The following is a 24493-nucleotide window of genomic DNA, read 5'->3' on the forward strand; positions in this document are numbered from 1 at the left end:
GACACCACTTCGCTGAGAGAGTGGAGAGTGTGAGCCTTCCAGGAAGATCATTAGAAGGGAAATCGTTTCTAAACCATCTCTAAACTTTCTCCAGTGGGTTAGCAGAAGTTTTAAATACAGAGAATGAGAGTGTCACTATTCGCTAATCATCTTTGTCCTTTCAAAGAAGGGACCAAAAGGATCCTAACAGCTTTACCTACAAATGCTTCAAAAGAGTGCAACATAGAAACAAGCTTTAAGTGTTTGAATGGGGTCGAAAATGTGCAAAAGAATCATTCATTAATACATTTTTTTTCCTGTGGGTCACACATTATTGTCTCTGCAGCGTCATTTGCAAATACTGAGTGATAGTGAGTTGTTATAAAATCTTTATTTTATTCTCGGAGTACGTACGTACCTGGATATTCAAACATCATTAATGAGCTGCTGGTCCGTATTGGTCCGTATTATTGGTCCGTATGTTATTCATGTGTGCTACTAGTAAAAGTTATTTACAGTAATGATAACCCGGCAGCTTTCATGTGTAAGGTCTTGTTTTTCAAGCTTTCCTTTCTGTTGCTGTTTTAGGAAGCTTAAAGGACTTGCTTCTTTCTACAGTAGAAGAATATGGATGGAACCCAGCGTGCACTCACCCCTCCGCTTAGGCTTATGGACTGAGCCCAGTCTGGACCCTGCATGGCTTCTGGGGGAAAAAAAACAAATCTGAACCAAACTGATGGCATTTTAAGCCTTTCAACCAGTTGCTTCTGAGCCAGACCAGCTGTAAGCTGAAACCTCAAGGAATAACAAGAAAAGACTCCAGGCACTCACGATACTCTGCATTTTTCCTAAACAAGAAGCTTCTATGCCACAAAGCGTAACTTCAAAGGCTGATGGCTCGAGTTCGCAGCCTACGAGATTATGAGCATATAACAAGAAACAGAAATGCACGCGTGCTTATTTTCATGGCGAATGTGGTTTTACCAAACTGAAGACCCAGAGTATAAGTTTTCATTTACACTTTCTTTCCAGAAATAATTTCGTATAGCCGATTAGCTTCCTAAAAGTCAGCGTCCAAGCAGTTAGCTTAGTTTTTCTGTAGAGTGGTTCAAAAATGAGTGTTTGTATTTGGTGAAGCTCCCTTTTTCATCATCTGATTAGCTCAGGCAATTAGAATTGACTTCATGCTGACTGCCTCAATCAGGGCTTTGTGAGATGAAGTTAACATCTAGGAGCTAGGGGTAAGAGGATAGCAAGTCTTTTCCAGAATCGACACTTGTAACCTTAGTCACTGACTCGTGCGTGAACCCCTGCTCAAGCCAGTAGGGAGAGGGGCCTGAGCTGAGGAAGTCGTGGTGAAAGAGCCCCCCACCCCGCCACCCTGCGTTAAAAACCACTTAGCACACGTATCCTGGAGACTTGTATACAATGATTAACGTATTTCTGTGAAAATCAGTTGACGTGGAAGCATTTGCTACTTCTGTCCCTGTGACTGAGCTTAGAAGATCCAGAATTCCTCTTGTAGAAGAGTGATGATTTATAAAGATAATGCTTTCTTTTCATCCACCTCCCCCTTGCCTCCTGCCTCTGATGACCACCCACCTGTCCTCTCTACCTGTGAGTTTGTTTTTGTTTTTGCTTTCATGCATCGTATCTTATACTAAGGGCTTTAGAAAGTACCGCCTGTCTGGTTCCCCCCTACTGAAATGCAACACGTGAGTCATCCTAGGAGACACTACATACTAGAAGGAGAAGAAAAAGCCCAATTGGTAGGTGGCCTGTAGGTGCACAGCTCATCACGGCCTTCACGGGGTCTGACCAAGTGGCGTTCCCATGGTGCCCACTTCCTTAGCACAGTTTTCTCCTGCCCTAGCCAGTGGCGCTGGATTTAAGCGTGGTGTCAGGCGTCCCATCCCTGGTATTTACACACTAGAATTGTCTCTAAAGCTAAGACAGACACGAACCCAGTTCAGTCATGAACACGGGGATGGCTCATTTGTTCTTAATCTTGGTGTCCTGGAGAGGAATAACCAGAGTAGGGTTTATCTTTTTCCTCCTTGAACCTCCATGATCAGCTCTGGCCTATGTCTTTTAACCGATTACTATTAGCTCAATCACATTTGCACTTAAAAAAGAAATCAAACATGACCTTGTTGGAGTCACTAAAAAACTTGGTTTCACAATCCCTCCCCCAACTGCCACTCAGATCAGTGCCTTTTACCTAACATTAAAATGAACGTGGAAAAATTCTGTCTTTCTTAGGCCATTTTTCTCTTTCTCACTTATTAGACTATGCTTTTCTCTCTCTGTAAGGCATGAGGCAAACCTAATGAGCCCCTTTCCTCGTGGCAGGACCCGTTCCTCTCCCCTATAGTCAGTCTTAGGCTCTGACATGTGTGGATTAGCTTGCTGGGCTCGGTTCTCCTCAGGACCTTAGTTCCCTGAACTAAAATAAGAAATTAGAGTCGTCTCAGGGTGACCCACAATCTTTTGTGTCTGTCTCATGCCCTCTTTTCTTTTCCTTTCTTAGCGTTAACCAATGGTTTTTCAACTTGGATAACCTGCCAGCTCTTATGAGAGCTGCCTTTAGGAAAATATTTAGGATTTGACCACAAGATGTCTATGAAAACGCACACTAGAGTTTCCTCGAGTGGCTTCACTGTAATTCACATATGTATACGCCATTGTTTGCAATCTGATCGTTTTGTTTTGACAGAGGAATGATCAAAGTCAGCCAGGGTTGTGCTCCTTCTGGTGGCCTGAATATATTTTCCACATGTAGAAACTCTCCTCGACTTCAAAGACAAATACTTGCCGGAGAAAGCTAGATGGATGGGCATGAGACTGTGGCCCCAAACCCTAAAACATCACTTTGGATCAGTAAGGAAATGCTTAGGGTTGAAAGTCGATTTCATCTGATACTGCACTGGAAAAATCCCGGACTGTTTTATCAAGATGAAGACGTTTTACCACCGCCTGCTGCAGAAACATATAATAATGTTAGATTCTATCCTCTGTATAAACCCTTGAGAGGGAAAGCCCAATGTGCATTTCCCATGGTTCAGTACTCAACAGCGCTTACAGGAACTTGGCCTTTAGGGTACAGGTACCAGGAAATCATCGTCGGGTCTGGGAGTGAGAACAGGTATGACTTCGAAAGTTGCGGAAACCCACCAACAAGAATGAGACAAGGATTTGGGGAATGACCGTGGAAAGGCATGGGTTTTCTCATTTTGTGTATATGGAATATATTTTTCAAATATAGATTTTTCTACTTTAGATAACATGTTAATGTTGCTATTACCTAGTTAAGCTCTATTGTCCGTGCTAGTTAAAAAAAAAAAAAATTGAACAGAAAGGACAAGAGTCCATCCTTGCTTGCAGGTCTCCAGCTCGAATCGATTTAGAGTTTGTCGTTACTATTTTGCATACTGGAATTTATAAATTTGTAAATTTTCTTTTTCTTATACAAATCGTTTTGTAATACCCTTTTTTATATGTGAATAAAATTGTAATCTGGTATTCGTATTGGCATGTCCAGTACAGAAATGATTGGTGATGGGAATACTGACTCGTCTCCCTCCCTGGCTCTCCAGGTGGGGACCTCGCTAAGTTCTGGTCCTTCCGGTTGAACCCTTCCGGCCCTTCAAACGTCACGAGGGGGGTTTGAAATCCTTTGCAGTGAGCTGGTTCTATTTCTCTGGCCTGTCAAGCTACTGAAGAATGCTCTGAGTTCTCTGAGAAGCTTTGGCATCTAGATTTTATTATCATCTCTTCTTTTTCCTCCTTCATTTGAGGACGTAAAGAGGGAAAGAATGAAAGGTGGGGAGGTTTGATGTTCATTCTTTCCAGAGGTCAGTAGGGCGTTCTGTTCTGCAGAGGAGTGGACTGACTCCCACAGAGTAACACTGATGCCTGGAAGAGTTTCTTCTTTCCTTCCCACCTTTTGACCTTCCTTCCTTCCCTCCAGTAAAGCTTTTAAAGCTATTATTAGATTTTGAGAGAGGACTTTAAACTTCCTGGAAAAAAACTGAGTTATTTAAAAGTGCACTGTATTCTCTCAGCCAGTCTGTGGTGTTAAATGACACTATGAATTCCCTGAAGGGAGAACATTAGATTCTTTCCTCCTTCCACACTACTCACACCCCAGACTTGGCTCAAGTATACTTGTCCCATGTGTGTGCAGTCTGGCTGGCCTTGTGGGTACCATCCGCTCTCTGAAAAAAGTAACTCAGAGCTTGCAAGGTTCTAACAGGAGGGCTAAAGTACCCTATAATCACATAAACAACTTATTTTCATTATTACCACTATTCTGAAAGTCTCTTTGCAGTTGGCTACTTGTCATTCTCTATTTGTCTATTCATCTCCTTTTAACCTGAGGGGGTACTGTCTGATTTTCTTAAAAAGTATTTGACACCCAATGAGCTATGTACCTGCAGCTTAAATTTATCATTCAGTCATCTTGAAACTAAGCAACAGCCTGAGAATTTCCAAAACCTTCTATAATGTCTAAGAAATTTCAGTATGACCCGGTATGTGATTCTAGTCACGTAATTAGAATCAAGTCAGCAGCGCGCAATAACAGCGGTTAGGTCACATTTCTGCCAGGGGAAGGTCACAGGGCTTCTCCTGTAGAGATCAAGCAGATCAGGGTCCCGTCTGTCCATAAACCAGCAGCGGCATTGGAATTAGTGTGATTTATGGCTGCTTTCAAATTAGCCTCTCCAGAAGACTTGAATTTTAAAAACCATTTTCTCTGCAACGGTTGGTGGTCTTGTGAAGCAGGTTTCAGTTATTAGTCCATAAAGACAGGATTTTGTCTTTTTATCTTCCTTTCTAACGGCATTAACTCCTCCTACTGAAGATAGAAATAGCTGTGTTCTGTCAGTTTTGTTTGGTGTTGAACTGAGCCAGCAGAACTCTGCAGAGGGAGTTTCCTCACCTGGGTCTACTGTTTACAGTCAACAGAAGATTTACTGAGCAGTCCACTGGCAATCCTTTAACCACGGGTTAGGGAGGCAGGCTCCCATCTGCTGGGCATGCATCACTGGCTCGGTGTCATCAGATATGAATTATTTCCCTTGAAGCTCTAAACACGAATTTAGTCCCTCTTGGAAGCCTCATTCTGAGAAGAGCATTTTCCTATGCCCGTCCTCCCTCCCTTCGTCCCTCCGGCCCTTCCTTCCTTTCTTCCTTTCTTCCTTCCTTCTTCCACTCATCCATCCATCCCTCCGTTCAGAATACGCGAGTATAGAGTACTAGCACAGAGTACGTACTCGGTTGCAAATGCAATGCCAGGGTTAAAGCAAACAAAATATGAGGGAGAGACCCTTGCAAGTATTTATAAAATAGGTCTTTGTTGGAAAGACCTAAGTGCGAATTCTTCGGAGGTGGGGGGAGCAGTGACACCCTGAGAAAGGTTGGAGCCACAGGGCAGCTGGGGGAGGTTCCAGGTAAGCCAGGAAGGAGTCTATGTTCCCGCTCCGGGGATGGGTGGGAGGACCTGGTGCGTGGAGAAAGCGCACTTGCTGTGGGAGCACAGAGAAGTGCGGTGTGGTGGGGAGGGTGGGGAGCAACGGGGAGGCTGCTGAGGCCCGAGAGCCAGCTTGACAGATGCCTGGTGTTCTCTGCCCTGGGCCTTCTTGAACTTGACTCTGCGGGGACTTTAAGTGACATGGCATAAAACCTTGAAAATCTCTGGTCTTTCAGAAGCTTGGAAGTCATCAAACTAGGCAAGGCAGACCTCTTTCCAGACTCAGAATAACCCGTCATTGAGAGGATGTGGCCACAGGGATAGGGGCAGGAGGGCGGAGGTGGACAGTCAGTCCCTGGTTAGGAAATACTGAGCCTGAGATCTTTCTCCTGTCATCGAGGTCACCTTGCTCCTCCTAATTTGAGGAGGATAGCGCTGAACATGATATCTGTGTTCAAGACTTGGCTGAACCCCCTGCTAACATCAAAGCAACACTCTGGCCAAGTCCAAGAGAAGACACAAGTCAACGATGACGAATCTCTACCCACTCGTGCAGCCACACCCTCCTAGAGCCTGAGGACAGCATCACCCACCTACCATGGCCTTTCTGTCCCCAGCCTGTGGCTCAGACTCCTGTTCCTGCTTGACCCTGAGCTCCAGGGTCATCACATCCGAGTGAACTTCTAGGGTGAAATGTGTTGGTCCCCCCCCGCCCCCACCATTTCTCAGTCTTAGCCAGCCACCTTCACCTGGGAGCAAACATCTTGCCTGATCCCTTTTTCCTCAGCTCCTTGTCCTTGTCTTGGAGACGCTGCTGCTTCGCCGTTTGTTCCTTGAGTGGCTGAGCACCCTCCCCCAGGAAATCCAGAAGGAGGTTGGACTCTGGGTTTGGGTGGCCGCCACTCTTGGAGGCCTGTGCCTGTTGCTTTTCCTGCTTCTTTACCTTATGTCACTTCCACGAGGTGCCACGGTGGCCCTGCCTGTGGCCCATCTGCTCCCTGGCACTGGGCACACCTGCTGGGATACACACCCGCAGGCCACATCTCTTTGGATACTTCGACCACAGATAAGTCTACTGAGAGGTCAAGAAACGGGCCAGCTTGAGATGGAGCCCAAGCACACATTTGAGAGAGGAGCCACGCAAAGAACCCCAGATCCTCCCCGAATCCTGTTCTCAGCATTGAGGGAGTCACCCACGTGTTCTTTGGGGGCCCAGATCGAACAGGCTGCGGCCACTGCAATCATATGATGAGTTGGCATCTTTCTAGAGAATGAGGTGTTCACGCTAATGTCGCTAGAGCCTAGCCCAGATCTCAGGAGGCAGCAGGATGGACAGTGTTTTCCAAACGCAAGATTAAGGCAGTATGGCGCTAATGTGGGTGGGGGGAGGGGCAAATCAGGTTTAGCACTTGTAAAAAGAAAGTTTCTCCTCTTCCAGTCATTGCTTTCTTCCTTCCCTCATGTTCCTCACCACAAGACCTAAAATCTTGGTTTCTAGCTTTCCAGCAAATGTGGAGGCTGCCTCTTCCGTTGTCCAACAGCCCCTGGCTGGGTGCATGGAGCAGCACACAAAACGAAATGAGGAGAGGCAGCCCAGGGCTGCGTTCAAGTCCTGTCTGATATAGAATGTCTTCCCTGGAGGACTTCTCCGCAGTCAACATGTCTGCCCAGGGAATCCCCGAGGTTGGCCGTCAAACCTGAGGACAAGGCACCTCTGCAGATGCCCTTTCTTGAATTTAAGTGTGATGAGGAAGTTACCGAAGGCCAGGCTCCAGCTGATGCCTCTTTACAGAATCTAGATGTTGTCAAGAGGCATTTTTTTAAAATGAGATTGAAATCAGTAGACTTTGAGTAGATCAGAGAATTCTCCATAATGTGGTGGGCTTCGTCCAATCAGTTGAAGGCACTGAAAGACTAGACTGAGACTCCTGGAGGAAGAGGGACTTCGGCCTCCTTTCTGCCTTCAGAGTCAAGCTGCAACATCAACTCTCGGCTGGGTCTCCAGCCTGCTGGCCTGAATTGTGGATTTTAGACTTGTTAGCCCCCCAAATCTTCGGAACTAATTCCTTAAAATAAATCTCTTTAGATACGCACACACACACACCCTATTGGTTCTGTTTCTCTGGAAAACCCTGACTAATACAAAGACTAACTAATCACTCAACCCCGCCCCACCAGCTAAATAGTTACCAGTGACCAAACTGGTGACGTGTCAACATGAGTGAAGTGTTCTCTGTCAAGCAGACCAGCAGACTCTCATGGGGCTCAAGCTTGTCTTTCTTTCTTTCTTTTTATTTATTTATTTATTTATTATTTATTACTTATTATTCTACAAGATGGGACCAAGGGGAGGAGGAGGAACAGAAGGAGAGGGAGAGAGAGAATCTCTAGCTCCCCCTCTCCCGATGTGGAGCTGGATCCCACAACCCCAAGATCATGACCTGAGCCAAAATCAAGAGTTGGATTCTTAACTGCCTGAACCACCCAGGTGGCCCATCATGAAGCTTAAGGCTTTCTTAAAAGTCCAAATCACGTAATCTAGAAGTCCTTGATCTGTCCAAAAGAAACCATTGTAAGTCCTCATCTTTCTCTTCGGACGCCGTTCACTTTGTGCTCCCACTCCTTCTCTTTCCTCCCATAGTAGCTCTCAGATTGAGGTCTCCATCCTCCACTCTCCGTTCTTCTTTGCTCTGCGGACTCGGTCTCTCACCACAGCGGACGTTCCACATTAAGGGAAAGGCCTGGTTCTAGGTGGCTTTGACGTGATGACTAGATATTAGTTCAGGGAGAATAAAAGAAGAAAAGCCATTGGTTCTATTCTAGAAGGTTGGTCAAAATGATTCTACCTGAGGGGAGGCTTTGCATTAAAATTCACTATTGTCACTAGTTACGAGACATGCAAAGTAGGCTGTAGTAGGATTTCACCTGGCTGAGAGCTCCGGAGTCCTTGGAATGAGTCTGTCCCTTCAGCAGTCCAGGAAGTGGGAGTCACTTTGCTGTAAAGAGCGTGATGCCCAGGAAGAGCCTGAGGTCTTCAGTGACTCAGAGACAGAGTCAGAGTAAAAGCCCCTGTCTTCTACACTTCTCAACTGTCATTTTCATGAATCCAGTAGAAACTTGTTCCCCAAGACTCAAAGCAAAGTACCTGCAAACGCAACTTCTCCCGTCCCTAAAAGCCAACCGCACCTACATAATCTGATAAATCACTCCAGGGGGACCGCTCTGTTTTCATTCTAAACACAGGTTCTGCATTCCTCTCTCACTTTGGGATTTGGGGTCCCAGGAAGAGCATCTGCAGGACCTTTCTCTCATTGGCCTAAAGGTGCAGCATGCCATTTCTGAAGCTAACAAATTCAGTGGCCGATTTCCTATGCTTCTTCAAACAAATGCTTGATTTTGTGCGTGGAGAGCAGAAGGCTCCGTTTTGGAAAATCCACACGTTAAGAAGCACGGTGGGATCTGCCGCACAAGAAAACACGCTTATGGCATACGAGGTATTCCTCATTGTTAAAAGTTTTATTTATTTTTTATTTTTTATTTATTTTTTATTTTTTAAACATATAATGTATTTTTATCCCCAGGGGTACAGGTCTGTGAATCGCCAGGTTTACACACTTCACAGCACTCACCATAGCACATACCCTCCCCAATGTCCGGTATTCCTCATTTTTAAACACATTTTATCTAGCTTGCCCTGCTCCTATATTCACAATCTATAGCTCTCTGGATATAATTACGGGATTTTTACCAAAATTCAATCCAATGAATAAAGAGTTACCATCACCAAGGGTATACCAACTTTGGAGACAGCTTCAAAAGATACATTTCAAAGAAGTCTTAAGTAACAGTGACATTATCAGAATAACAAATTGCCCAACCAAGGGACATCTTTGAAGTTAATGGATATTCAAGGCTTGTTTGTTTTTTTAAAAAATCCCAATACTTGACAGCTAGACCTTGTACACCGGACATTTCTCTCAGAAGTGATGAATAAACTGAAAACCAGATTCTTTGCTCGGGGATCCGCTGATGATAGTATGTAACATTCGAAAACAACTCCTCTCTTCCTGAGCACCTTAATGCCATTATTTCATCGGATTCTCACATCTGTCCTACGAGCAGTGTTATTAACTTCACCTTACAGATGCGGAAATGAAGATTCAAGGAGACCAAATACCAGCACTTAAGTCAGTAAATGGTAGAAAGTTGTAGAAAGCATGTTTTGAAAAAGTTTTCAGCCAGTAAGTGGCAGAGCTGGGATTTGAACACTGAATTTCTGACTCCTGAAGCCATGATCTTTCTGCTGTCGATGCAATTCAGAGCCGAATTTTCCTACTGAAGTGAAATAAGAAGACCGCACTCTTGATGACCATATTTGTGCAGAATGAAGGCATAGGATTGTAAGACAGAGCAAAGCCTCCTTGCTCTACTTTATGACCCTAACAGAGAGCTAGAAGGAACCTTACTTAGCAACTGCCTGGTCTAGCAGATTGGCGCAGTGGACCCCCGGAGTTCCCAGGAGGCTGCCCGGGGAGTGAGAGAGACACCCGGCTGGGGAACGTGGCGCTCCTCTAAACACAAGACTACTCACCTCTTCATCTGGAAATGGAGATACAAGAACCTGTAGAATCTCAACTTCATCCTTGGTCTCTTGGCTCCAATTCCACTGATCTTCTTCCTCCAGGTTGAATTCCATCCTAAATTTCTACCTTTTCAGCTAGTAGATGGAATTTGAGAACCACACCATCATGGTCCATGGCCTTTCTAATGACTGATATGATTCCATCTCTCCTTCCCTAACCGTCCTGTGCTTCTCCAGTCTCATGATGTCAAGCCCTGGCTCCTCGGCAGGACAGTTAAGGCTCTTCATGACTTGGCCCGGGGTCACCAACTCAGCTTCACGTCCCTCAGTCTCCTGTTCCATCTCGGGCTCTCACCCCACGCCATGCCCGAGTCTGAGCTCTGGGCTCGCTGAGGTGGCTGGGCTCCCAATACACTGAGTCTGCTCTCAGACCTTCACACTGTGCCCCACACCTCCTTGTCTCCCTGGGGAATTCAAACTTCAATCTCAAATCATCAGTGAATCCCTGTATAATGTTGTCCCTAAGTTCTTTGCACAGCTTAAAATATCTTTCCCCTAGGGATTTCATTGTTCTGCCTTTATTTTAGCAATTGTTATATTATTTCATGATCGTTTGTGCGCGTGTCTTCCCTCTCACTAGACTGTCTCACATGTCTCACTTCTCACAAGCAAGGCATTTTGTCTTTCCAGCTTTATATTTCTAGCCTGGAATAGTGTTTGGCACATAATGGGTATTTATTTACCCATGATTATTATAGACATATAGACATAAACATTTACTCTTAATTATTATGTATCCATTTAAATAACTAAGTATTAATAAAATAATAAATATTAATATCAACAATCACTAATAAGTAGACATTAATAAGTTAAATCAAATTACTTCTTAAGTGTGAACTTAAGTATCAATATTAATTGATGAAATAAGATATTACTTTTTTAATAAATGTGCAATTATTGTATACGAACATAAATAAGTATATTTACTGCATTAATGAATGACTCTCAGAAGCCTGGAAGCCCTATGGTTCTTAGGATAAATTTCAAACCCTTTACCTTGGTGTTCAAAGCCCATCCTGATCCCATCCTTGCCCACCCCTCAGTCATCTCATGCTGCTCTCCCACTGGCCTTCTTTTCCACACCTGGGTGTCTGCACTTGCTCTTCCCTTGAACTCTGATGGTTGATTCAGTCTTATCCGAGTCTTCACCTCAGGTGCACCCACCCCTGCCTGGCCACTGCCAACAAGAACGCTTCCCTGGCCACTCTCTCTAAAACGCACAATCCCCGTTACCCTCCGCCCCTACTTTATTTCCTTCCTGATGCTCAGCTTTTATTAATGTACCATGCTTACTCATTTGTGCATCCTTTGCTTCCCAATATACTGATTACGTCCCAAATAGAGAATTTCATTTTTCTTAGTCATCATCAAATCCCAAGAGTGGAGCATTATGTGGAATCTAGTAAATGTCTACATGTTTGTTGAACAAGTGATTAAATGGGGTCGCGCACCTGTGTGGTTTATGGACTTGTTGGTTTCCCGGGACCTCTCCTGACTCCTGACATACTTATTCCGACCTTCAAACCGTTCAGCATCAGGCTACACGACATGTTGTCTCTCATCTTTGAGGATGAGATGAAGTAGTGACCTATCAAGACTCATGGGGATTTTTCCCCAGAAGAGGGGATGGATTTACACAAAACTTGGGCTCTGATGGCAGAGACTGATGGGAATCCTCTCCACGCACTTGACATTTGGGGGACCCTGTCAGTGTTATGTAGTCCTTGGGCACCTGGCTCCTCCCCAATTACCAAAAAAGACAATAATTGTGCCCACCTCACAACAGAATTGTGAGAAGTAAATACGAACTTGATGCACCAAAGCCCATAGTTCACATTCAACCATCTACTATTATTATTATGATCAGACATATGTTTCCAGGTCCCCAAGGACTATAATCCAAATGTCCAAGAAGGGAGGATGAAAATGGACACTAAGACAAAAACCAAGAGACTAGATTCTACTCTGAGTTTTCCCACCAACCAGCTGAGTGACCCTGGGCACATCCCTTCTCTGGACCTCATTTTTCTTATTCTATAAAGGAAATAAATCCAACTTCATAAGCCCTCTCACACCCCTGGGTTCTAGGGTCTGAGATCTTGGCTTACAGAAACTCCAATGTGCTACACACGGGGGGAAGCTACAACATCGCCAGCTGCCCCTGCTCTCCCTGCACCTGTAACATACCCATGGGCGGTAAGTTTCCAGTTCAAGCCCCACGGTCCCATCCCCCTTTCACTGTTATCTCAGGGAAACAGCAGGAACTGGCTGTAACCACTCCTCCCCATCCCTCATTATTTCTGGATGCTGTTGGACCAGAAACACTCCCCATAAAAGGTTTGCAGATTCTAGAATGCTAGAACTGCCATGGGCTTCTGGGAGGTCATCTAATCCTTTTTTTCTCTCTCAAAAATATCTATCTTATCCATCAATAACTGAATGGATATGCAAAATATAAATACGTTTGATAGAATATTACTCAGTCATAAAAAGGAAGGAAGTTCTGACACAGGCTAAATACGGATGAACCTTGAAGACATGATGCTCAGTGAAATAAAGGGTAAATATTGTATGGTTCCATTTATTTGAGGTATACCTAGAATGGGCAAATCCATAGAAACAGAAGTAGGATAGAGTTCACATGGACTGCAGGGAGGGGCATGGGGAGTTAGTGTTTAATGGGTGCAGAGTTTCTGTTGGGGAAGATGGAAAAGTTTTGGGTATAGACGGTGGTGACAGTCAGTTACAACACTGAGAATGTATTAAATGCCACTGAATTGTACACTTATGAATGAACAAAAAGGTCAATTTTATTTTGTGTATATTTTCCTACAAGAATTTTTTAATATGCACTCTATTATCTAAATCAGGGCTCCCAGGGCCCAGCCCAAACCCTCTGAGATTCTCCAGATGGATCCCAGAGGCTGCAGGTGCAACAAGCTTTCCAGGTGATTCTAATAAAACAGAAGTCCAGGGACTAGCCTCCAACCCTCTCATTTTACAGATGGAAGTCTGAGGCCAGTGGCCTACCCCCTTCTCTTCAAACCTCACAGCTGGTAGGAGAGGGAGAACCCACTCAGCCATACTGTGCTGTCTCTGGAGGAGGACACTTGTTACACATGAGTGGCTTTGGGGACACCTCCAGTAAGGAGCAAGAAGAGCGGAAAGAGCCTGCGGGAACACCCCGAGATGGTATGGAGCTCGGTAGGTGTGGCAGGTTAATGCCCAGGGGGCCACCGCTTAGCAGGACACTGCGCCCTTGGCCGACGGGAACCACCATGCAGCTCTCTTATCACTTAAACATCATTCTCACCCAGGACAGGGGACAAACAGTAGGTCTCCATGGGGGAGGCCTCACATCTGCAAAGAGGAGTGGCCCGGCAGGAAGCTCCAGGAGGAATGTGATGCGCTAGGGCAGGGCCTGCACTGGCCACCAGGGGGCGGGAAAGAGCAGAGGGGCCCTTGCTCCCTGGGGCTCTGATTGCAAATCCCCTTCCTCCTCAGCTCCTTCCGGCTAAGTTTCCCTTGGCCCAACCCTAAAGATAAAAACAGACGGCTTTTCTATTACGTGCATAGTCATCTTCCGTGCAGTCATTTCTTCATTTGTTTGACTCGGGTGCCATGGTCTGCGCTGTGCTCTGAGGTAGAGAGGTGAGTGGAAAGTGAGGGGTCATACGACAGACAAGCAAGGGACAGTTGGAGGTGAACACGTGGCTACCAGGAAGGAGCCTGACCTAGGGTCAGGCAGAGCGGGAGTCAAGGGCAGGCTCAGCCCTCACCTGACACAGGGACCTGAGCTAGTCACTGAATTCTGAGTCTTTTTTTTTTTTCTCTTTTAATTGTGGCAAAATATACAGAACCTGCAACTTACCATTTAAGCTATTTTACCTGTACCACTCTGTGGCATGAGGCACATTCACATTGTTTTCCAACTCTCACCACCATTTACTCATCCACAGACTTTTTTTTTCTCTTTCCAAACTGAAACTCCACCCACGAAACAACAACTACTCCCTGCTCCCCCTTTTGTTCCCCAGACTGGGCAACCACCATTCTTTCTGTCTATGAATGTGACTAATCTAGGTACCTCCTATCAGTGGAATCATACAGTATTAGTCCTTCCACGACTAGTTTATTTCACGGAGCATAACGTCCTTGAGGCTCATCCATGTTGTAGCCTGTGTTAGAATTGCATCTTGGGGCTTTTTAAAATACTCCTCTGCAAAATGGTGACGATTGAGAACGCTCCAGAAAGAATACAGTAAGAATCAGAGATACAATATGTAATGCTCTATCACAGAGCAGCTGCTCAATAAGCAAAGATATTATTATTATTAGTTTTACCTCTATTGTCAGTATGATCACCTGTGCAAAGAGTCTGCCAGCAAAGTGGGAAGAGTCAAATCTGCTTGTGTATCTGGGGCTGTGAGGTTTGGGAAGGAGCTTCAGAAGCCACTCGTAGTAATATGGAGTAATCTGAAGGCAGGGGAGTAATACAGAAATGGGAAGAATAAGGTAAGGCTCTGGTTTGGAGCCTGGCCCCATTCTCTCCACGGGGTGTGTGTAGGGGTGGAGTCCTGGTGGAAGGGTGACGGTGGGGGGCGGGGGCTACATCCTGTAGTCTGCGATGGTTTCCCAACACTGCTTGGAGAAACTCCCTCCCCTCGGCCACCATGGGGATGAAAGGCGTCTCTAGCCCTGAATGCAGAAACGGAGAATGTGAAAGTGAAGATGGCAGGGGAAGAGGCCGTGGGAGGAAGTGGGCGGAGCTTTCCAGGGGAAGCACCCAGTACCTAGCATCCTGGAGGCAGGTCCCAGCAACAGAAAGCCACTGCGTTTGGTGCACGGCAGGCGCCAGGTCAGCAGGTGTGGAAGAAGCAGCAAGAGTCATAGGCAGAGGCAGCAGAGGCAAGAGCAGGAATAGGTACCAGCGTGTGGCCCACAGAGATTGCCATGATCCAAATGCTCTGTGGGAGCTGGGATTCTACCAGTCACCGTTCAGTAAAGCCAGTTCCCTGTATTCCCCCGAGGAATGAAGACTGCCTTGGGGAAAACCGGTTACCAGGAAATGCCAGGAATGGGGATGGCACCTGCCTCACCCCAAGCTGAGGCTCTGCCCATGCCAATATCTACACAAGTCTGTGTGCAGGGACAGAGAAGCCTCTGAAGAAAGGGCCGAGGGGACAAGGGACGAGAAAGGACAACCCAAGAAAAACAAACACCAAGCCCACCTGATCTGTCAGCCACCAAAAGTTATCTCACAAGAGAAAACCAGCCACCATGAGCAAGAACCAGCAGACATGACAGAAGGCCAAACTGCATCGCACAGAACTCCCCGCCATCGAGCCACAATCTGGAATAAGTTTTGTTATATGATTAAAGATACATAAGAAGGCAATAGAATTGTGTAAAAGAAAAACAAGCAGATTTGGAAAATAAATACAACTTCTAAAAATGAAAAATGTAATCATTAAAATTTAAAATTCAATAGATGCTTAGAAAAGCAGAAGAAAACTGAAAAGGAAATGAGTGCACTGGAAACAGGATCTGAGGAAATGGAAGAGATATTTGATAGAATGCGTGAAAAATAAAATGAGAAAGTTTCATATATATACCTAATAGGAGTTCTAGAAAGAAAGAACATAGAAGATCAGGGAGAGCAAATATTCAGAGACCATTCTCCAGAACCAAGTGCATATGTCTATAGTTACCACCCTTAGACCCAGGCGAGCAAGCACCCTGCCATGGGTCCTGCACCTCAGGGAGCCACATGCTTTGGAGTGCCTTCCCCACAGTTTTCCGCATTCCCCTCCGAAGGCAAGGACTGAGCAGAGCTGGTAGTGTTCAGGCAAGTTGTCCAGAGCCTGGAGCAAGGCTCGTGAACCATGGACCTATCTCTACTCTACAAGGCACTCTCTGACTCTCCATCTGGTATAGGGGGTCAACCAGATGCTCCCACAGACATCGGATCATGTCCCTATGGGCTGTCCTGGCACCCCTAGGGCCAGATCCTAGACCCAGGGTGGCAGCCTCATGAGTGGGATCCGTCCCATTTGTCAAAGCAGAACATCTTTCTTGGCATCACATGTGATCGAGCTGCCAAAATGATGCTGACATGCTGATTTTTTTTTAAAAAGACTTATTTATTTGACAGATAGAGATTACAAGTAGGCAGAGAGGCAGGCAGAGAGAGAGAGGAGGAAGCAGGCTCCCAGCTAAACAGAGAGCCCGATGCGGGGCTCGATCCCAGGACCCTGGGATCATGACCTGAGCTGAAGGCAGAGGCTTTAACCCACTGAGCCATCCAGGTGCCCCTGACATGCTGATTTTGTTGATGCAAGTGATTTATACAGATAAAGACCCACAAAAAATATTTGCTTGGAGCCCCACATATCTTATCATTCATCAGCAATAACAAATACCCATGAGCCTACATGCCATAAAAGACAGGGAACATCTTTTTTTTTATATAATTTTATTTTTATTTTTATTTTATTTATTTGACAGAGAGAAATCACGACTAGGCAGAGAGACAGGCAGAGAGAGAGGGGAGGAAGCAGGCCTCCTGCTGAGCAGAGAGCCCGATGTGGGGCTCGATCCCAGGACCCTGGATCATGACCTGAGCCGAAGGCAGAGGCTCTAACCCACTGAGCCACCCAGGCGCCCCAAGACAGGGAACATCTTTAAGGGAGATGGAAAAACAGCTGTCTGCAAAGGCATGGGAGAAGCCTGAGCCCAGGGACTCTACAACAGTAGAGGTTATGTAGCTTTGGACCAGTATTTTCAAAAGGCTGAAAACCCTCAACCTCAAATTCTGTATCCAGATTAAAATTTCATTTAAATGCAAGCGTCAAATAAAGAAGTCTTAAGACAGAAACAGAATTTGCTGCTATTGGAGTCTTGCTGAGAAACTAAAGATTTTTTTTTAAAATATTTTATTTATTTATTTGACAGACAGAGATCACAAGTAGGCAGAGAGGCAGGCAGAGAGAGAGAGAGAGGAGGAAGCAGGCTCCCTGCCAAGCAGAGAGCCCGACGCGGAGCTCGATCCCAGGACCCTGGGACCATGACCTGAGCGAAAGGCAGAGGCTTTAACCCACTGAGCCACCCAGGCGCCCCGAAACTAAAGATTTTTATTCAAGAAGAAGGGAGGGGCGCCTGGCTGGCCCAGTTGGTAGAGCATGTGACTCTTGATCTCAGGGTCGTAAGTTTGAGCTCTCCATTGGGTATAGAGCTTACTTTAGGATAAAAAAAAAAAAAGAAGAAGAAGAAGGAAAAAAAAATGAACCTGGATGGAAAGAATAAAGCAAAAGAGACAATGGTGGGCAAATAAAAAATAATAATAAAAATAAATATCTGGGGGTGCCTGGGTGGCTCAGTGGGTTAAAGCCTCTGCCTTCAGCTCAGGTCATGATCCCAGGGTCCTGGGATGGAGCCCCACATGGGGCTCTCTGCTCAGCAGGGAGCCTGCTTCCCCTCCTCTCTCTGCCTGCCTCTCTGCCTACTTGTGATCTCTGTCTGTCAAATAAATAAATGAAATCTTTAAAAAAATAAATAAATAAATAAATATCTGGGCAAATGAATTATAAGATAACAATGATAGCTACAGCTGGGAGAGGGGTTGAAAACAAAATGAGTGTTTATTCTCTTGAGTTTGGGGACTTTGTAAATGTTTTAAAATATATCAAATTTTACACTTTAAATATGTGTCACTATTATTCTTGTCAATTAGATCTCAATCAAGTTTTAAATAAGGAAAGAGAAGTGAAACTGAAGTCCATAACAGTATAACTTGAAGGACAGGGGAAGGAATCAGAGTTACAGCTGCTAAGATCTCCATGTTATTCAAAATATTCACACTAGACTCTAAGGCAAGTACGTAGTTTTAAAATTTATGTGTAGGGACACCTGGGTGGCTCAGTGGGTTAAGCCTCTGCCTTTGGCTCAGGTCATGATCTCAGGGTCCTGGGATCGAGCCCCACATCAGGCTCCCTGCTCAGTGGGAAGCCTGCTTCCCCCTCTCTCTCTGCCTGCCTCTCTGCCTACTTGTAATCTCTCTCTGTTGAATAAATAAAAAATCTTAAAAATAAAAAAATGAATAAAAGAAACATACATGGGGTGCCCGAGTGGCTTAGTCAGTTAAACATCTGACTCTTGATCTCAGCTCAGGTCTTAATCTCAGGGTCAAGAGTTCGAGCCCAACATTTAAAAAAAAAAAAAAAAACACACAAAGAAGGAAAGAAAAGAAACATACCTGTAACGGAAGAGTGGAGAAGCAGCAGATAAGCAGACAGGAAAAATTATCCAGGTAAACACCGCTCTAAAGACAGTGATATCAATACAAGACGAAGTGAACTTTGAGGCAAAAGATAAATTTATTGGAGTTATAAAAGAGAACCATTGTATAATCAGAAAAAAAGCAAGAGGAAATATAGCTATGTATAGGTAATTAACCTAATTAACCTAATGTATAATTGGGCAAATAAAATATGGACAAGATATAAAATATGGACAGAATTACACAGAGAAATTGTTTGACCTTTGCAGTGGGAGTTTTTAACACATTTCTCACAATAAATTCAGTGAGGTGTCTATCAAAACACTGATAGTTTTTTAATTGAACTTGATCGTGCTGATTCTAAACTTTTTCTGGAACAGCAAAGGGTCAAGAATAGCCCAGACATTTCTGAAGTTGAATATGGTGAAAATTCTGTGAAGAGAAGGTAATTAGGTCAGTGCTGTGAGCCGCGGAACCCAGGCGGTAGTACGTGACAATGTGGCATATGACACGTGATGCCACAGGTCGCGGGGGGTCAGGACGGTCGGTTAACTGTAGGAAACTTTTAGAGAAAGTTGAAGATCTAGCTCATGCCATGCACAAAAATACGCCCCTTTGTAAATCAAAGACCTGAATGTTCAAAGCAAAATTCTAAATGTTTACGCTAAAATCCATTTTGGCCTTGGGTGGGGAAAGATGTCTTTAATAAGAAATAGAAACACAAACTGTAAAGGAGAAGATGGACAAATTTGACTGCAGTTGACCCTTGGACAACGCAAAGGTTCAGGGCATCCCCCCCCCAAGCCCTGAACAGTCAAAAATCCCCATATAAATTATGACTCCCCAAAACGTAACTACTGATACCGTACGGTTTACCGATTACATAAACAGTAGGTTATATGTGTTATATACCATATTCTTACAATAAAGCGAGCTAGAGAAAAGAAAATGTTACCAGGAAAATCATAAAGGAGAGAAAGTACGTCTACATCCTGCACATATAATTTGTTGAAAGAAACTCGTGTATAAGTGGACCCGTGCAGTTCAAACCCATGTTGCTCAAGGGGGAACCGTACATTCGAATTTAAAACTGTTCTATCACAGAAGTCACCAGATACAAACGGATAAGCCAAACCACACGCAGGGAGAAGGTCTTTGCGAGGCCTGTAACCAATCAAGGCTTGGTAGCTTGATTGATGAGAAAAAGAAAAAAAATCAGCTGTCAAGATAGTAGGTATATTTAGCTCTCCAGAAAGAGGGAGGGAAAGGGTTGGGGGTGGTCGTGGGGAATGGTGAAACTTTACTTTGTTTGTTAAAGACCCCAGAAGCAACTATAGACAAAAGCCAACATCTGTGTAATCTCAGGTGTGATTATGTAGATGGATTTTTTAAAAAAAGATTTTTTATATATTCATTTGAGAGAGAGAGAGCAAGAGCACAAGCAGAGGGGAGGGCCAGAGAGAGAGGATGTAGCAGACTCCCGGCTGAGCAGATTGCCGGACTTGGGGCTCGACCCCAGGACCCTGAGGTCATGGGAAAAGGCAGCCGCTTAACAGACTGAGCCACCCAGGCGCCCCTACATGGATGTATGTTTTGTGGTTTTCTCTATGTTTCCTATACATCCAGAGAGGGTAGAGGAGGATTTAGTAGGGAAAATGAGTGAGGAGTGGAAACCTTAGGGAACAAGAACAGGAATCCGTGTTTGGGCATCTTCCTATTAAGCTGACCCTCTTTATAAGCTGACTTACTTGTGGAGCATGAGGAATAACGTGGGGGACATTAGAAGGGAAGGAAAAGTGAAGGGAGTGGAATCAAGGCGGAGATGAACCACGAAAGACTGTGGATTCCAAGAAACAAACGGAGGGTTTTAGAGGGGAAGGGGTGGGGTGATGGGCTGGCCTGGTGGTGGGTATTAAGGAGGGCACGGATTGCATGGAGCACTGGGTGTGGTGCATAAACAAGGAATCTTGGAACACGACATCAAAAACTAATGATGCATCATATGATGACTAACATAACACAATTTTTTAAAAAAGCAAAAAAAATTACAAGCTGACTATCCATATACTCCCCTTTTCAATTGTAATTTTTTAAAAAGATTTTATTTATTTATTTGACAGAGATCACAAGTAGGCAGAGAGGCAGGCAGAGAGAGAGAGGAGGAAGCAGGCTCCCCGCTGAGCAGAGAGCCCAATGCGGGGCTCGATCCAAGGACCCTGGGATCATGACCTGAGCCGAAGGCAGAGGCTTTAACCCACTGAGCCACCCAGATGCCCCTTCAAGTGTAATTTAATGCTCAAAATGAAACCCAGGCCCAAAGATACACTTATGAGTGCCTGTCCATACAAACATGTCATTGTGTGGTTTGAACGACACGTAGGGTCAGATGGGCAGGGTTCCCATCCTTCGGGGATGCAGACCCCTCTCCCAGGAGGAGGGTGTTGGACCATGGAGCACTCATTCAGACATAGTGACCAAAGCACGTGTACCTTGGAAGTCACCCACACTGCCCACAGACACCTTTCCCTAATGACCCATCACTCCAGACCCCCGGCACCGTGGGGCTGCCCGGATTCAGGAAGACCTGGGAGCCCTTTGCCCCCATGGAAGCTATTAAACTCACCATTGTACTGATTCTTTTCAGCAAGTCAGCTGGGGTATGCAGCTGATACCAGTCATCTTGGCATGAAGTGGCGAGAGGAAGAATCTCTCCTTTGTTGTGGCCTTTCTGGGGGCCCGCGGCTCACATTCTGGGGAAGGCCATCCAAGCAGCTGGCCACGTGTGCCCCCTCACCCTCCCACTCTCCAACTCTGCTGGCCGAGGTGTAGATTTCTACCTGCAGCACGTCCCATCTCAGACACTGCTGTATTTTCTCATCCCAGCAAAGGCCCTGCGAGGAGGCTGGTGTGACCGCCGGAGACTCCAAGGGGGAGGAGAAGGCAGGGAGCCAGCCATGCACCTGTACCCAAGCCTCGCGGTGGGGAACTCTGTGTGCACGGGAGGCATCGTCATCCAGAGTGAGCCTGCGCCTGTGTGTTGACAAACCTGCCTTGGCCTCTTCTGGGCCACGCAGCTGTTTTGATGATGTTCCAGGACCGGGGCCGGCATCAAGGTTGTACCAGCCAGGAATCATCTGGGACCCTGCGTTCGGAAGGGCACCTGTCTGGTTCCATGCCCAGCTTGTGGTCACCCCCTTAAATCCGTCAGTCACTTTTTAACAAGGGAACCATTGGGACCCTTCCTTCCTACCCCCAGGCCTGGACAGCAGTGTTTTCATTTGAATGGCAAGGTTAGGGGCATGAGCAGACAAGGGGAGGTGGAGGGAAGATAGGACAGAGGTGAAGTAAAGGGGTGTTTTGCTGTGAGCTGAAACATGGCTTCCCCTTCTTTCCTCTCCTTTCCCTGTATTGGCCCTGCCCGAGGCTCTCATTTTGAGTGTCCATCATGCCAACGAAGACCCGGTCTCTGAAAACCCTGTCCTGTGAGCTGAGTGAGCCCCTGCCCAGGGGACAAGGGGTGGACACCACTGCCTCTGGTTTCCCTGTGTTTGAAGCAGCTTGAATCACTCTAACTTGAAGATGATGAGGAAACCTCCTTGGGAATTCCCGATAGAAGCTAATCAGAGAAAACCATATGCCTATGTAGAGCAGAAGCATCTAAGATGGCTTTCAGTTAAGCATCAGGTGGCATTTGCGATGCTCTGGGGTCTGAGGTCCAGGTTATCTTGAGAAAGCCAACTGGTGACTCCTTCTCTCTGGCTGTGGATTTATGGTTATGTCCATTTTGGGAGACAAGTTGGCTTGTCTTTACTTCCTGTGTTTTACAAATGGGCTCCGATGATCTGTGTCGTGGGGAGCCTAGGAAGAAATCGGGGGGCTCTCCAAACCGGGTCAAGAGAACCCTAGACTCTGAGTTCTTCCTCAAACTTTGCCTTAGGTCATTCTTCCTCCAACATTGTAAAAGCTGGAAAAATCACACGTTAGGGAAAGTTAGGATTTTGACAAATCCACCCAATTCTGTGAAAATCCACTCAATTCCATGAGCCTTGGTCTGGGCAGGGTTGGGGTGAGTTTTCCTGCCTTGCCAACTTAGGCCTATAGAGTGAGAGCTAAAAAAGAACCTTATATAATGTAATCCTGAATATAAATATATCAGTATGGGAAAAGTGTGACTCAGAGAGGGAAAACCATTGCCTCGGGATCATTTCCGTCTCACGTTATCATCCCCATAAACCACCAACATATCCATTCCCTACTTCATCTGCTTTAAGCACTGCTTTCACCCCTTTTCCGCCATAACCAACATGGATAGAAGGCAACTGGGCGGCATCGTCAAGAAGGGTCAGCCGAGTAGGAACCCAGTTCACACTGTCCCACAGCCAAACCCCTCCCGGAGTCCCTGACTGCCAAGATGGTCTATTCTGAAGCTATCAGTTCAAGGTGAGGTATGAGATCCAAGTTGGAAACCATTCTCGAAGTCTGACATGAGATCCATGGAGATGAGATGAGTTTGTAGGATCAAGAGTGCCTGTTGTAAACCTGCTCGTTTGAGATTTATAGCGTGTTCCTAAACCAAAATAACCCCACAGATACGGAGATAAATGGTTAACACAGAGCGGAAGGAAAGACTACCATGGAGAACAATGTCCAAAGGGCTGGCATCAAAGCTAGAAGATGTTGATAGAGTCTACATGTATTAAGGATCCTATTTTACAAGAGTTAGTTAGGCCGGAGCCCTTTAGGGTAGATAATCCCCATTTTATTTTTAAAGATCATGCAGGAAGTGATTCTACTCACCCCCAACTCCTGTCCCGAAGAACCCTTTCTTTGTCCCCCTCTATCCCATGTTTCAGGATTAACTATTGCAAAGATTTTTTCAAGTCTAAATGCAGTCCCTTATTCTAGTGCGAACCCCATTTACATTATGTAAAAGAAATGGAAAATAGAGCTGATCTCCATCCTTGATAGAATAATGCCTCCCCCACTGGAACACTTAGGTCATTGGATCTATTTCCCAGTTATTTCATGCTTTTCTCACAGATCATATCTCTGAGTCTTTCCATCAGCTGCCATGATGGGCCCTGGTTGGCAAGAGTCCCTGAGTAAGTGACACTCTGTGAGGCAGGAGAAGGCCACATGCCATCGGCTCTGTGGTAAAGTTAATTCTCTTTGACGTTGCCTCTCTGGCGAGAAGACAGTGTTGGGGGGCGGGTGTGACTGCCCATTAACTGAAACAAAATAAGCCTCCCACTCAAGGATGAGAATAGGACACCAATAGCAAGAGGTGATAATTAAGGGCAGCAAATAAAAGGCGGTCCAATGTGGGAAAAATGCAAGCTCTCACACTAAGAAGGATGAGAATCCCACACATAGTTATTAATGGCAAGGAGATAAAGTATTTGGAAAATACAAACATTGAAGGAGACCTCAGGGGAATGGAAGAGGCCAACAAATTATATGTGAGCTGGTAACGTGATACAGCTGAAACAACCACGCGAAACACAAGTAATTCTGAGCTGCATAGTTGAGGTATCAGGTCATGGACCAAGGAAGGGAGAGACCATTCCCTGAGCCCTCAGAGACCACATCCAGGGCCCTCAGACAGCAGAGAGATTTCGATGAGATGGAGGGAATTGGAAGGCGAGCAACCGCAAAGGGCAAGGAGTGGGAGGGATGGGTTTGGGAGGAGACTGACGCGAAGCTTTGCTTGGGGTGAGCGAGAGCCATGAGGGCCAAGCGGGGGGCAGGGGAACGGTGGGTACAGTCCTGCTGAGGGTGGGGAAGGCCCACTACCTGAGGTGGCCAGAGGGGACTGGGAGACAGCTAGCGCTGGATAGAGCTAGAGGCCACGGACTCTTGGCGGGAGTGGCTTTTCTGAGCATGTGGAGGCCCAGTAGCATCACAAGTCCTGACGGTGTCTGCCCCACAGCATGTGACAGAGCCCCAAGGAGCCTTGGGTGTACCCATGGGAGAGGCGCTGGGGATTTTCTACCAGCCTTTCCAGAAAACCAAAACCATGACGCCATCAAAGGATAAAATTCTCAAGGCCGAGCTGCCTGTTCCACCTTCACTCACCAAGACCCTGACTTCTGTGAGAGGCTGCCTCCTGACGATGATT

At 45.8% G+C, this 24493-nt stretch overlaps 1 protein-coding gene across 2 annotated transcripts in view; it reads left to right on the plus strand.

Moving 5' to 3' along the window:
* TNFRSF19 (TNF receptor superfamily member 19) overlaps positions 1–3499 on the plus strand; it is an 88926-nt gene extending 85427 nt beyond the window's left edge. For both annotated transcript variants that reach the window (XM_045978555.1, XM_045978554.1), the window contains exon 10: positions 568–3499. In XM_045978555.1, the coding sequence (XP_045834511.1) occupies positions 568–576 (9 nt within the window). In that variant the 3' untranslated portion in view covers positions 577–3499. The remainder of the gene's footprint in view (positions 1–567) is intronic.
* The last annotated feature ends 20994 nt before the right edge of the window (positions 3500–24493 follow it).

Source organism: Meles meles, chromosome 14, assembly GCF_922984935.1.
Source record: "Meles meles chromosome 14, mMelMel3.1 paternal haplotype, whole genome shotgun sequence".
Lineage (NCBI taxonomy): Eukaryota > Metazoa > Chordata > Mammalia > Carnivora > Mustelidae > Meles > Meles meles.